General features: G+C 49.9%; 1 protein-coding gene across 4 annotated transcripts in view; it reads right to left on the reverse strand.

Annotated features, from left to right (window-relative positions):
• Positions 1-15,352, reverse strand: part of FAM3D (FAM3 metabolism regulating signaling molecule D) — a 42,668-nt gene that overhangs the window by 13,573 nt on the left and 13,743 nt on the right. The window contains exons 1-4 of one of the 4 annotated variants that reach the window (XM_047778300.1): positions 10,969-11,186; positions 8,197-8,247; positions 6,307-6,414; positions 2,994-3,014 (exon numbers count right to left, since the gene is read on the reverse strand). In XM_047778300.1, the coding sequence (XP_047634256.1) occupies positions 2,994-3,014; positions 6,307-6,414; positions 8,197-8,209 (142 nt within the window). In that variant the 5' untranslated portion in view covers positions 8,210-8,247; positions 10,969-11,186. Of the gene's footprint in view, positions 1-2,993; positions 3,018-6,306; positions 6,415-8,196; positions 8,248-10,820; positions 10,924-10,968; positions 11,187-15,352 lie in introns of those variants that run through there. The other 3 variants (XM_047778278.1, XM_047778291.1, XM_047778285.1) reach the window with 3 other exon arrangements.

Here is a 15,352-nt window from a genome sequence, read left to right on the forward strand (position 1 = left end):
CTCTCTACCAGTCCCCTCACCAGGTGTCTGGCTGAGCTGAGCCAGTGCGTGCTTGGAGCACACCCACAGGTTTCCTAACAGAAGCTGACTCACACCGGGGGCTTGCTGTGTGCTAGGCTCTGTGGCCAGCACTTTATCTTTATTATCTAGTTAAATCATTCCGATAACTTCTGGGCCTGCCGCATGGTAGGGACTGGATCTGCCTTCACAAGAAACACCTAAAGTCCTGGGCGGGGCTGAGCCAAAGCTGGGAGAGTGATTGGGGTCTACAGGGCCCTCACCAGCCTAGAGGGAGCCTTCTTGGGATCAGGAAAAATGCCCATCTGGGGGGGACACAGCCCACTAGTGGCAAGCTTGGCAAGCCCGTGACCTCTGGGTAGGTAAAGATGCCCCCTCCTAGGAGCAAATGCAGCCCACACCAGGGCTCCCTCTGCAGAGTGGGCAGCCCTGATAGACTGAGCGGATCACCCATCCTAGGCTCTTGTTTGCCACCCTGAGTTTTGGCACACCTGTTTGGGGGGTGTAGCCAGATCTCCAACATGGCATGAGAGGGCCGGCAGTCAAGACACCCCTGAGTGGGTGTCCTGGCCTGTGTCTCAAGAGAGAGAGGGCTGGAGGTGTGGATCCAACCCCTCTCCCGCCCTCTGGAGAACGCCCTACAAAGGGTTTAGGGTGAGGCTGAGGGAGTCTTCATCTCCTGTGAGGCTTAGGGCTCCACCCTTGGCTCCCTTATAAAGATAAAACAGTTTACTAAGTTTACTATTTCCTTTTGGCCATTCCCACAGCACACAGAAGTTCTTGGGCCAGGGATTGATCTTGCACCACAGCAGCAACCCCAGCTACTGAAGTGACAATGCCGGATGGATCCTTAACTCACTGTGCCACATGGGACCTCTGAGAAACCCGTTTACTTTTCTTTTTCCTCTCTTTTTTGGCTGTACCTATGGCATGTGGAAGGTCCCAGTTGAGGGATCGAACCTGTGCCAGAGCAGTGACTTGAGCTGCTGCAGTGACAATGCTGAATCCTTATCCCTCTGAGTCACAGGAGAACTCCATGAGACCAGTTTGCTTTTGAGACCAGAGGTACTCACCTGTGCTGGAGGGGTTGTTCCAGGCCTCGGGGACCACCCTAAGAGTTTGCCCAGAGCCTAATCAACTGAAGTTGAGTCTGATAAACCTAATGTCAACAGGCTGGCTTAGCAGGCTTTTCCAGACTTGATTTTCTGACCATCCAGCCTTCATGGTCAAGCTACCAGATGAAGGGGGAGGAGGCCCCGGGTCTCAGCTGCTGGGATGCGGGGCATTTGCTCTGTGAGTTTGGGTTAGGGGGCTTCCTAAGCTGCCCAATCCCCCTGGGAACCCCAACTCTGTTGCTCAGCATGGAGCTGAGCACTGGAGGGGGTGCAGCCAGGGAACTTGGGCTGACTTCAGTAATCTGCTGTGTGACTTGCCAAAAATCTCCCCCTTTGGCTTTTCCAACTGTAAAAGGAGGGAGCTGGTTTAGATCAGGGTTGTCAAATAGGTTTCCTCTTAAATGTCAATGAATCTACTCTTATAGGCTTGATGATAAAGCCTTGCAGCTACCTGTGGGCTTGGAGGGAAAGAGAGCTGGGATTGATTGGTAATGTCTACTGTGGGAGCCATCAAGGCAAAAGGCAGTGTGTGTTGGATTTGCCTTCCCCTCAGTGGCTGGCATCTGTTTGTTCAAAACCAAGATGCAGTGACAATCTGTATCTACTTAGAATGCGACTCAGGAGGCTGCAGTGAGATAGGGCCGAGGGTGTGGGGTGAATGGTTTATGTTGGTGTATAGTCTTTGCTCTCTGTAATCCCCTAGTGCATGGGATCCCTTGTGCTTCTCAGTCAGGTAAAGTCCCTCTCCTGGAGCTGTATCCCCCTGGTCACCACCATGTTGGGGTGGAGGGGGACCTGCATGTGTGGCCTCTTGTAAGGAGGTATTGAGAAGATGGGCTCTGGGCTAGATGGGGGTGGGGATATGTGGGGGGGGGGTATGGGAGTGGGTTCTGATGGTTTGACTCCCACCTCACCACTTACAGCTGCCCTGCCTTGGCCAAGAGATTTCACCTCTCTGAGCCTCAGTTTCCTCATCTATAAAATGGGGATATTTACAGCACCTACACTGGGTTGTAGTGAGGATTGCATGAGATGCCTGTAGAGCTCTGAATACAGTGCCTGGCACACAGTAGGCACTCAGGCAGTGTTACTGTTACTATCACAACTGGCCCTTCCTTCCCCCTCCTCTGCACCTTGGGGGCCGGGCTCATCACTGCAGCTCAGTTCAGAACTCTCAGCATTTCTGACCTCCTTATGCTCTCTCCACCCCTCACACTCTCATCCCTGACTCTGCCACCACAATCTTCACCAGATCCTCAGCTTCCCTGCCCCTAGGCCTTTGTACAGACCAGTCCCTCCTCTACAGGCACCACTGAAAAGCCGCCTCATCCCTGAGGTCTTCCCTGACCCCACCCCACTGGAAGCAGGTGGTCCTTCTGGAGCCCAGAGCACTGTGCCCCAATTCTCTTGGCACATATAGCCCTTTTCCCCCAAATAGACAATCAGTACCTCTTCTGTTTGCCTCTGGGGGAGTCTGTAGTGCCCAACATGGCCCCAGGACTTTGGAGTAGGAACCATAAGCCAACTCTGGAGTCAATGCAGTGATGTTAATAAGCACAGCCTGCATTCTTGGGGTTCCTAGCTGGGTGGGGGGGGGTCAGAGAGGGGAGGCAGGGGTGGGGTGCAGTCCAGGCTGCAGGCTGTGGGGACTGGAGAAGGGAGACAGCTGAGCCTTCCCCATGAGTCTGAATGGCTGAGAAGGGGCCACAGGACTTGGGGTTTTCAGAAGGCACCATCAGGCCATAGGAAGGGAGAGCTGGCCAGCCTCTGGAAACAGGTTTTCCTAGAACCTGTAGGGCAGAGAGTAGAACCCTGGGGCATAGCACCCCGAGGGAAACAGGGGGATGGGTAGACACTCACGTTTCTCCTTGTAGACTGAACCTGCTGGAGAGAAGACAGGATCTGGTTAGAAAGTGCTTTGCTTTCCTCTCCCCCACCCCCCACAGGATAGAGGCTGGGAGCCGGGGAGCAGAAAGAATTTAGAGTGGGGTTGGGCTGGCCAAGCGCAGTCCCTGTCCCAGTGCAGGTACTGAAATGAGCTGAAAAGCTCATCTCATTTGGGAGGGTTCCTTTGCTTGTTGGCTGCCACCTAAACACACACACACACACACACACACAAGCATGTGCACAGATTCATGTACTTACACTTAATACACATGTACACAGACACACATACACACCAAAGATACACACATACACACATGAGTCTTTCCTGGTTAAAAAGAAGTGGGCCTCTATGGTGAGACCCACTGGACTTGGAGCCTGAGAATGTGTGCCCCTGTGCAAGTTTCTCTGCTGGAACTCCATCTCCTCCCTGCACAGCAGGGGCTGTCACACCCACTCTGGCTGGCTGTGGAAATGACCCAGTGAGAGGATCCATAAGGGCCCAGCCTAGCGCTACAGTTCTGGCCTTTGGGAAGGGCAGGATTGTGGGCTGTCACTGTCCAGCCACTAAATCCCACTGTACCAACTGTCTGCAAGAGGCTTCGCATATACTTACATTGCATGCTGTTTGTTTCTGCGGGTCTGCATCAGCTCTCCCACCAGCCTGGCATTAAATCCTAGAGGACAGGGTCCAAGTGGACACAGAAATGCTGGAAGGGTTAGGGGGACACCTGCAGTGACACACTCTCCATTTGGTCCTCAGAAGGTGGACCCCTCCCCCGCCTCAGAGGCACATGTGCCAGGCTGGGTCAGTCCCAACACTACCTTCCTCCTTCCAAGAGAGGGGGCCTTTCTTGGAGTTGGTATGTGCCCTGGGAGAGCTAGGCAGGAAAATGGGCATCTGCGAGCTGGCCTGCCCTGGAGAGAAAGCTGGCCATGGAATGAGGTTAAATAGCAACGAGCAGAGCCCAGGGATACACAGACTCTAGGGGTTTGTGGGGGCTTCTGGATCCAGCCATACCTGAAGTCTGATGCCATGGACTTCCCAATTACCTGACTCTAAAAAAGACATCCTATTTCGTTTAAACCAATTACAGTTAGGTTTGTCATTCTCACCTGAAAGAACCCTGCCCAATTTATCAAGTAAATGAGAAATTCTTTAATCATCTGATTTCTGTATCATATTCCTCTTTGGTCATTTGGAAAAGCCTATGAACTCTCCTTAGAATAAATTTATTCCCACTTCTCTTTGAGACAGTCAGCACTTCTACTCTCCCAGAAGTAAGTTATTAAATGCATACAATAAAACAGATTGGATTAAAAAGGAAACCAACTATCTATCAATATAGTAATAAGAACATTAAAAATGTGCCATAGTAATATATGTGCTCCTGTACTAATGCATTACATCATCAGGTGGGGTGTGTGCAACCAGGTCAGGAGCCTCTGAAGTAAACACAGTTTCCCCTTTCACCATCTGAACACCAGGGGCTTTGCATTGCCGCTTTTCCTGCCACGATAATCATTTTGCAAGACTTGGACCATGTTAGTGCACTTGCAGTTTTGTATATTTTGTAAATAAGTCTGTTTGTCCCCCCAGCTCAGACCATGACCTGGGGCCATGTGGTCCTCATTTTGGGGTCTTTGGGACTAATACAGAGCAGCTGCTTGATGATGGCTGGTTGGAGGTGTTGATTTCTTAAACTCAAGGCAGCTGAGTTCTGAGACGGAAACAACTCCTGCGGTGTCCTTTCAAACACTCCCCTCTCCTACCCAGGTCGTGGCTCAATCTTCTAGAGGATGCCCCTGAAATCTACTCCTGCTCCCAGCCTCCTGCACTGACCTGGGCACATCTCCTCCAAGGCTGGCAGCACAGCCAAGTCAATCTCTAGTCTGTAAAAGCATGATCCTCTCAGCCCAGGGACATGGTGGCCATCACATATCTATACAAATCATCCTGACCTGGGTGTGAGCCACGCTTTATGATGATGAGGTAAGGGTTCTCTGAGACTCCTCTGTGGAGAGTTTGCATTAAAGGCAGGGTGACTGGCTTCTCACTACTACGAAGCTGTGAACTGGCCTGGGCCACTAGAGGTTATTATGTTTGACTATGTCAATAAGCATGCTTCCTGGTCTTTAAGGAGTACAAATCCAGAGGTATAAGCTCCTTCCCTTTCTCTCTTTCCTTGGTAAGGATTTGGAACTGGGAAACCTGGGTTCCCATTCCTGTTCTGACTTCTAAAAAGGGACACTTGGGCAAGTTTCTTGATCTCCCTGAGATTCTCTTTTTCTCAGACCACAGATAAAACCACAATGTGAGGTCATATGTGAGTCCATTCCACAGACATGCCATGAATTGTCCCATGGGGAATTTGTGCAGATTAAATGAGACTATGCATGTAAAGCAGCTAAAATATATCATTCATCCATCACCAATCCATTCATTCATCACCGTCCACCCATCACCCATGTACCTACCCATCCATCCACCATCCACCCATCCATCCACCCATCATCCATCCATCCATCATCCATCCACCTACCCACCCATCCATTCATCATCCATCTATCCATCTACCCACCCATCCATTTTTCTTTTACTTATCAAATATTTACTGAGCATCTGCTCTGAGGTGTTAGAGAGAGATGGATGTACCCAAGAAAAATTCTTGCCTTCAGAAAGCTCACATTCCAAGGGGTGGAGAGAGGCAATAACCAAGTAAACAAACAACATAATGATGGATGATGACTGTGCTCTGAAGGAAACATGCTAACATGAGAGAGGCTAAGGTAGAAAAGGAAGCAAATGAGTGCAGGTATAGCTACGTGGTCAGGAAGGCCTCTCTGAGAGGTGATATTTGAGCAGAGGCCTGAGGGCTCAGAAGGAGCTGGCCACAGGGAGGTCTGAGTGAAGAGGGTTCCAGGCGGAGGGAAGAGCAAGAACAGATAGAAGGCACTCAAGGCCCAGGGAGGTTTTTCCATTTGTCCTTCCCTCCCTGCTTTTCTTCTTCTCTCTGTCCTTCCTTCTTGGGTCACATTTCCAAAATGGCCTTTGATGCAAGCACATGTTCTGGCCTCAGAATAATTTTCTGTTCCCCATGGGCTCCCAGCCTTCCTGACAGCCTGGGGATTGCTTTCTTGTCCTATCCTACATGCTTGGGGTCCCAAAGGCAGGCCCCACCCTGCCATATCTGGCCATCTCCAGGGTCATCTGGAGATGGAGGGGGAATAGATTGGTGACCCATAGCCCTGGTCTGCAGGGCTTTCCCCAGTAGTGAGCCCCACTCACCCATCCAGCGGGGCAGGCGGATGGTTTTCATGTTGAAGCTGATGTAGCTGCGGACAAAGATCCATGTGGTGACCAGGACAAAGATGAGGGCCAGGAGGCGAGGCAGACCTGTAGACAAGGAGATGCTGCTGTGAGACCACAACACTAGAACATATCTCAAGGCTATTCAGCAAGACTACATGCAAGTCCTCCTGAAATCCCCTCAGTGAGACCCACGTTATAAGTCAAGACCACATGTTATAGGGCTGTGGACCAGTCCAAGCCTGGGCGTGGCGAGACCACTGTGAATCCATGTGATAACTAAATGCTGAGATTGTGTTGCACGGTTACATGGCAACTTCCCCCAGAGTGGTGCTGATGGGAGGGAAAGCTAGAAATCCACCTTCCTGAGCTCCACTTAGCCCTCCAGAAAGCATCTCCAGGGATGAGGCCTGGGAATCAGCATGCTGAGGGGAGGCCTGAGAACTGTAGCAGGAGAGCAGAAGGCAGGCAAGCCCTGGCGTGCGAGGAAGGGACACTCAGGGCTTCCAGCTGCTGCTGTGTAACCTTATACAGGGGCTTGGCCCCTCTGAGCTGGAGTCCTTCAGTCACAGAGGACACATGGTAATGCCCTTGCCACTGAGCCCCAAGCCTGTTGGTTACAGTTGTCACCACCAGGCAGCCTCCAGGGTGGCTTGGGGAGTAGGATTGGTCCCTGCAGTTTCCATCAACTCCCCCTGAAAGCCACAACAAATAACACACATTTCTCTCTGCAAGGACACACAGTGGCCTCACTGTCACAGCCTCCCCTGCCTCAGCCAGATTGCTCTCTGACCCTTCATGCATCACTGGGGGGCAACCCTGCATGTGTGACAGAGCCCTCAAACTCCCTGACCTGCTCCCTTTCTCACTCTTCCGTGAGCGCTGAAGTGGGCTACACCATACTCCCACCTCGGGGCTCTGCTGGCCACCCGCCCCCAGCAGAGCCCAACTGTCAGGCCGAGCTCCATGGCTCCTGGCCAGACCTCTCTGTGCACCATCCTTCCTCCTCAGCCTTGAATGCAGCTGTGGCTTCATGCTGGCCTCAAGCTCCTTGTGGTGGAGGAGACTGCATCCTGGGTCCCAGGGGGTGTGGCTGGGTCTGTAGGGTCCCTTGTCTTCTAGGGCATCAGCTAACACTGTACAACACTCATTTTGTGTCAGGTACTGGGTGAACAGCATTTACATACATCATCTCAATTCATCCTCTCTGTCGCCCTCTGTATTGGATGCTATTAATTATCCCCCTTGTACAGATGAGGAAGCAGAAGCTCAGAGAGCTGGTCACTTGGCTAGTAAGTGACAGAGGTGAGCCGTGGACTCAGGGAACTGACTCTAAAATGCATGCTCTTCACTTCCTCACTGGTGTTTGGGAATATGAATGAATGAATGGTGTCACTTTCCTATTTGGTACCTCAGTTTCTCTATCTGTACAAAGAGGGTACAGCACGAGGGTGTAAACCAGAAAGCAAAGGCCTCTCCTTGTGCCCAATTCTGAGGTTTGAGGATTCCAACCCATCCATAGCCCTCCTGGAGGCAAATATTTTGTCTGTAATTTCCAACCAGGGTGAAATTTTCCAAGATAGGATCAATCTCCAGATGGCAGCCAGCTGGGGCGGTGGTGCCGGCATTTCTCCAGCCCTTCAGCCTAGAGGCAGGAAGTCACCTCTTACAGTCTTTCAGGCTCTCCTTGGGTTGGTTTCCTTCTGGCATTCTGGCCTGACCAGTTGAGAACAGATAAAGCCAAATGGCCTCTGAGACCACGATGGGCAGACAATACTGACAGAAAAATGATTCCCAAACCAGTTTGATTTCAAAAATTATTTCCAAACCTCAGCTTTGAGCCTCAGAATCCTCAGAGCCTGGCCGTACCTGACACTCTCATCCTGTCTGGGTGAAGAGCAGCCTGGGGTCAGTATCAGCCTGTGGAGAAAAGAAAATAAAACTGGAGGGAGTTCCTGTCATGGTGCAGTGGAAATGAATCTGACTAGTATCCATGAGGATGTGGGTTAGATCCCTGGCCTCACTCAGTGGGCTGGGAATTTGGCATTGCTGTGAGTTGTGGTGTAGGCTGCAGACACGGCTCAGATCATGCATTGCTGTGGCTCTGGTGTAGACCAGCAGCTGTAGCTCTGATTCTACCCCTAGCCTGGGAACTTCCATATGTTGTAGGTGAGGCCCTAGAAAGCAAAAAAAAAAAAAAGGAAAGAAAAAGAAAAGAAAATTGGAAACTGGAGTTGAGGGTTTGAAAGTGAACACGGCTGAAGAAGAGGGACTGGTGACGGGTCCATCTACTGGGGGGATCACAGTCCTTTGTCCTTGGTTCCTCACCATCTGCCATCTGTTCGCTCTCTGTCTCTCTTTCACATTTGCCTCTGGAATTGTATATTCAACTCAAGGTTTTGTTCTTTTTTTTTTTGGGCCATGCCTGCTGCATGTAGAATTTCCCAGACCAGGGATCGAATAGTGACCTGAGCCACGACAATGACATCACTGGATCCTTAACATGCTGAGTCACCAGGGAACTCCACAAAGTTTCTTTTTTGAATGCAGAGATTAGGAAGTAGAGGGAGTTACAGACTACCAGCCACCGCCCCTTGGGGGATTGATGTATTCATTCATTCATGCATCTATCCATCTATTTGTCCACCCATCCAACCATTTGTCTGTCCATCTATTCATCTGTCCATCCACCCATCCATGCACTCATTCAGGCAGCTGAGAGATGTTAAGCTGCCCAGTCCCAGGGAAACCATTAGTGAGCAGAAGCTCGAGTGATCTCTGCTGCTGGACCAAAATTAAGAGTAATAGGGACTGGGAGTTCCCACTGTGGAACTAGTATCCATGAGGATGCTTGTTTGATCCCTAGCCTTGTTCAGTGGGTTAAGGATCTGGCTCTCCTGTAAGCTGTGGTGTAGGTTGCAGATGCGGCTCGGCTGGGATCCTGCATTGCTGTGGCTGTGAACTTCCATATGCCATGGGTGCTGCCCTAAAAAGAGAGGGGAAAAAAAAAAAAAGCAAAAGGGGACTCGCATAGCACAGGTGAGCTCAGCCAGGTGCCATATGTACATCATTTCCTTTAATCCTCATAGTTCCCCAACTTTAGGGGTGAGCAAACTAAGACTCACTATTGTGAAGCTCAGGGCTATTCAGCCTCCAAGGGTCAGGGTCAGAATCTGGATGCAAGTTTCGGCTGCACAGTCTCCTGGTGCCCAGTCCCCAGCTGCCAGTGCTTTTTGTTTCAGAAGAGAGTTGAAACCATAGATTCCCCCCTTCTTTTTTTTTGTCTTTTTGCCATTTCTAGGGCTGCTCCCGCAGCATATGGAGGTTCCCAGTCTAGGGGCCGAATTGGAGCTGTAGCCGCCGGCCTACACCAGAGCCACAGCAACGTGGGATACGAGCCGTGTCTGCAACCTACACCACAGCTCACGGCAACGCTGGATCCCCAACCCACTGAGCAAGGCCAAGGATCGGACCCACAACCTCATGGTTCCTAGTCGGATTGGTTAACCACTGAGCCATGGCGGGAACTCCAGATTTCCCCCTTATTTAGTCCTGGGCAGGGGTAGGGTTACCCCCAGTCCCACCTCTCCCTGTGCTGCCCCCGGTGCTGGGCCTTTACCAGTCATTCCATGCTGTTGAAAACTTCCAGGAGGTCTCTTGAGCCTAAGAAGAGGGGAGGCAGGGCTGGTAGAAACTGTCCCAGGTCTCAGACCACCACCCAGAGCCAGCCGGAGGGTCTCTGATGGCAATGACTTGCTCCCACCACTCTCCTGCCCCCTCCCCAGCCCAGAATCCTCTTTATCCTAAGAATCTATCTCAACAGACACTGTGTCCAAAGTCCAACTGCCAAGGATCCAGACAGGAGATGAGACCTGGACAACATGGCTACTGAGGCCATGGCGCTGAGTCAGTCCTCACTGTTTCAGTGACAGCAACGGCAAATGCAAACCCATATTTCCATGGAAACCCTTCCACCCACCCTGGCCCTACCCCTCTAGACCTTCCAGGTGAGAGAGCTAAGCTTTCCACCCACAGGGATTTTGTAGAACATTAAATCCCCCAAATTCAAATAGCCAACACTTTTTCCTTTAGATACAAAAATATATTGTGCTCTTGAATGTTCTCAGGATGTGACCTATAGTCCAGGAGCCTCAGTCCCTGGATGAGGCTCGAAGGACATTCTGTGGGGTCCCCCGTGTGTGGAGAAGCCAGGAGACCCGGGGGCTGAACAAGCTAGAAGGACAGGGACAAGGTCTGACAGACGAACAGACAGATGTGGATCTTCATGGAGAGAATGTAATGGAGACAGGCTAGAGAGACCAAGTCAAGCACAAGGAGAGAGAGGAATATGAGAGAGATACAGAGACCAAGAGAGAAAGGAGACAGAGCAGAGAAACAGGAAAGAGGACAGGGAGATAGAGAACAAGTGCTCACAACACGCATCCACCCAGCTTCAGAGAGCGCGTGAGAGAGACAGAGGCTGTGGCACTCACGACAAGCAGAGGTCCTGGCTTCAGAAATTGGGGTGGAATGGGGGGCAGTGAGGGCTCTCCTAGCCTGACATCCCTCCTGGTCAAGTCCCCGATGACCTGCTCAGCCCTGGCAGAGCTTGCTGGCATCCTGGGTCCCCAGTCGACTCACCCTGGTGGCCAGCAGATGCTCTGGAGCTGGAGCCCCGGACTGGCCTGCTGGAGGTGGGCAGGAGGGAGAAAGGCACCTGGGACAGGTACGCAGGGTGGGGCAGGACTTCTCTCTGTAGACACCCAAACCTCAAACAGTTTCCTTCCTTCTTGTTTCTGGGATTACCTCAACCTGTTATTCAGGTTACGAAAATGTGAGGCAAAGGAACAGGAAGAGACATCCTGCTGCCCTGCCTGCTGGTTCCACTGGCCCAGGCACAAATCTGGTGGCCCTAGGCCAGTATTTGGTCACAAGGTAGGTGTGGGGGGGAAGTAGGAGATGGGGGTGAGGGTGAGGAAGTGGGAAGGCATGAATTACTGATAACTGCCCCCATTCTGACCTGACCAGAAAGCCCATTGTCCACTTTCGCTGTCCATGATCCTCTCCATGTGTCCTGCCCTTCTCTCTGGACCACTTCTGATTTCTGGCTTCAGGTCTAGCCCTGTGCATTAGCCCCAGGCATGCCTGGGTTTTCCACGCAGGCCTTAGCTTCTGCAGACCTAGCGCAACTCTGAGCACTGAGGAAATGCTTGATGTATGTTTGAAGACTGAATGAACTGGATTCCTACATAGTCCTGGAAGGTTAGGAAGATGAAACCACCAGGTAGAGAATGAAGCTAAAGTTCAGAGAGAGCAAGTGACTTGTCTAAGGCCACACAGCCTGTTGTGGATTTTATTCCTGAAGCGTTCTCTGGGTACCGGTTAGAAGGCAGGCTGGCCATGCACCGGGAATGGGGGAATATGATGTCAGCAAGGTGTGCCCTGGAGTGTCTCTGGGCCTTCAGTATTGCTAGTCCCTCTGTTGGAACACTGTTCCTCTGTTTGCCTGGAACATTTCTATTCATCCTTCAGGTCTCAGTGTAGAAGTCACTTCCTCTGGGAAATTTTCCCTGACCCTCCAAGTCAGGGTTAAACACACCTACCTATGGTTTTGAATGGGAGACTGTCCTTCCTGGAATAGCACAGCTGTCAAAAGGCCCTGGCCAATCAGAGCACTGTGATGCCTTTGATTGGTTCAGGAGAAAGCATGTGACCCAAGCAAGGCCAATTGGAGTTTTTACTGGGATGGGCCTTTGGGAACTGGGGAGAAGGAAAGCTCTTTTCTCCTTGATGAGGCTAAGCTTGATGTCTGTAATTCTGAGGCTACTGGGGTCCCTTTCTCAGCCACTGCAACACATCACCTCCTGTTGTAAACAAGTCTCACCAGAAGATACAAACATAAGGGCTGAGGAGCAGGGGAAGTGCATGTGGTCTTGGTTTTGAAAGAGTAAGGCAGCAAAAAGCATGTAATGCAAGGAAGGAGGATGGACCTGGGGATCAGACAGCCCTGGGTTTGTTACTTAACTGATTATGTGTTTCAGGGAGCACATCGCTAGGCCTTGGCTTCCTCCTTTGTAAATATGGGCAATGCTATCTACTGTCCTGAAAACAGTGTTGGGCAGAGAGGCCACCTGTCTGAAAGGGACTTCCTGCTTTGGCAGCATCTGCCCTATCAGCTCCTTCCTCCCGGTTGGCCCCATTCGCCCAGCTGCTTCCTGCTAGCACACCTCTGTGGCAGGATTCTTTTATGGATGTTTGCTCTTTCTGTGGAAACAAAATGCCATCACAACATTTTTTTGCCTGCTTGTTTGTGACATTTCTTAATAACCCTAGAGGAGATAGGATGTCAGCTTCTTTGTGTCCTGGAGCCCTCTGTACATAAAGTACCCTTCAGCTCAACTGTGACCTGTCCCAGAGTTCAGATGATAAATTGTTACTTTCAGTCCAGGGTGGGAGGGTTTGAGGAGAGCACCTCAGTGGAGATGTGAGTATTTCCCCTGCTTAAATCTGTCCCCCTGTTGGTCTCAAGATAAAAGCCAAAGTATTTCATGTGGCTTCTATGGCCATTCCTGATCTGAGCCCTGACATGAGGGTGACCTCGCCAAACTTATCACGTGCTGTGCCTACTTCCAACTCTGCTCAAACCCCCACAACTGCCCTGAGTGAGGCTCTCTCCCTCTCCAGCTTTGCACACGTTCTCTCTACCAGGACTGCCTGCCCTTCCCCGCCTCATCCCTGTCCTCCGGTCCTTACCCAGCAGCCCTTTGTTTTTGGAAAGATGGAACTCAGAAGTTTTTCCTAGCCCACCATAGGGCTTCAGGCTCAAAGTCACTTCCCAATCAGCCCTAGGTTGCAGGGTAAGGGGACACTGAGCTCTGTGAACATGTTCTTCATCTTTCCTGTCATGAACTTTGGCCACAGCTCAACTTCACTCTCTGTTTACCAGGTCATTTCTAAGGGGATATGAACTTGAGGCCAGATGAAGAGCTTGGAGAAATCAGGCTGCAGTTCGCACTGGCTCTAGCTTTATTTCTGCACTTTCTTTAGCTGGAGTCCTTGGCTTTTCTAGCACCTTCTGGCAATCACATTTCCTCCTGTTTGCCCAGAGCCACACCTTAAGTCACAGGCCTAGCTGGGGGTATGGCGGGTTCAGTTTCAGATCAGTGCAACAAAGAAAATATTGCTATAAAGCAGGTCACATGAACTTTTTGGCTCCCCAGTACATGTAAATGTATTTATACTATATCATTGTCTATTAAGTGTGCATTATGTTTAAAAAATATGCAGACCTTAGTTAAAAATGCTTTATTGCTAAAATGTGAACCACCACCTGACCCTTCAGCAAATTGTAATCTTTTTTAGAACTATTTTTTTAAATTATAGTTGATTTCCAATGTTGTGCCAATTTCTACGATATTGCAAAGTGACCCAGTCATATATATATATATATATATATGTCCCTTTTCTTATAGTATCTTCCATCATGTTCTATCCTAAGAGACTGGATATAGTTTCCTGTGCTCTACAGTAGGACCTCATTGCTTGTCCATTCTAAGTGTAATAGTTTGCATCTATTAACCTCAAATTCCAGGGCCACCCCACTCTCTCCTCTCCGCCATGGCAATCACAAGTCTGTTCTCCATGCCTGTGAGTCTGTTTCTGTTTTGTGATAGGTTCATTTGTGCCGTATTTTATTTAATTAATTAATTTATTTTTGTCTTTCTGCCTTTTCTAGGGCTGCTCCCGCAGCATATGGAGGTTCCCAGGCTAGGGGTCGAATTGGAGCTGTAGCCGCCGGCCTACGCCAGAGCCAGAGCAACACAGGATCCGAGCCGCATCTGCGACCTACACAGCTCACAGCAACACTGGATTAACCCACTGAGCAAGGGCAGGGATCGAACCCGCAACCTCATGGTTAAGGATCCAGCGTTGCCATGAGCTGTGGTGTAGGTCACAGATGCAGCTCAGATCTGGTGTGGCTGTGGCTCTGGCGAAGTCCAGCAGCAACAGCTCTGATTAGACCCCAAGCCTGGGAACCTCTATGTGCCACAGGTGCGGCCCTAAAAGGACAAAAGACAAAAGACAAAAAAAAATCTCTAGTTGCATCCATGTTGTTGCAAATGGCACTATTTTGTTCTCTTTAATGGCTGAGTAATATTCCAGTATGTATATGTATCACATCTTTTTCCATTCACCTGTCAGTGGACATTTAGGTTATGTCTTGGCTGTTATGACTAGTGCTGCAATGAACATAGGGGTGCATGTATATTTTTGAATGAAAGTTTCATCCAGATATATGCCCAGGAGTGGGATTGCTAGATCACATAGTAGTTCTATATTGAGGGTTTTTTTTTTTTTTTGTCTTTTTAGGGCTGCACCCACGGCATATACAGGGTCCTAGGTTAGGGATCCAGTTGGAGCTGTGGCTGCCAGCCTATGCCACAGCCACAGCATCATAGGATCCAGGACGTGTCTGTGACCTACATCACAGCTCATGACAATGTTGGATTCTTAGCCCACTGAGCGAGGTCAGGGATCAAACCTGCGTCGTCATGGATGCTAGTCAGATTCATTTTTGTTGAACCACGATGGGAACTCCTATGTTGAGTTTTCTGAGGAACTTCCATACCATTTTCCATAGTGGTTGTATCAGTTTACATTCCCAGTGACAGTATAAGAGGGTTCCCTTTTCTCCACACCCCCTCTAGCATTTGTTATTTGTAGACTTATTAATGATGGGCATTCTGACCAGTGTGAGGTGGCACCTGATTGTAGTTTTGATTTGCATTTCTCTAATAATCAGTGATGTTGAACATCTTTTCATGTGCTTACTGGCTGTTTAGTATCTGCTTTATAGAAATGTCTATTTGGGTCTTCTGCCCATTTTTTGATTGGGTTGTTTTTTTGTGGTTGAGTTGATGAATTGTTTGTATATTTTACAGATTAAGCTCTTGTTGGTTGCATCATTTGCAAATATTTTCTCCCATTCCATAGGTTGTCTTTTTAATATTTATTTTTTTTTTTG

The sequence above is a fragment of the Phacochoerus africanus genome, chromosome 1 (genome assembly GCF_016906955.1).
Source record: "Phacochoerus africanus isolate WHEZ1 chromosome 1, ROS_Pafr_v1, whole genome shotgun sequence".
Taxonomy (NCBI): domain Eukaryota; kingdom Metazoa; phylum Chordata; class Mammalia; order Artiodactyla; family Suidae; genus Phacochoerus; species Phacochoerus africanus.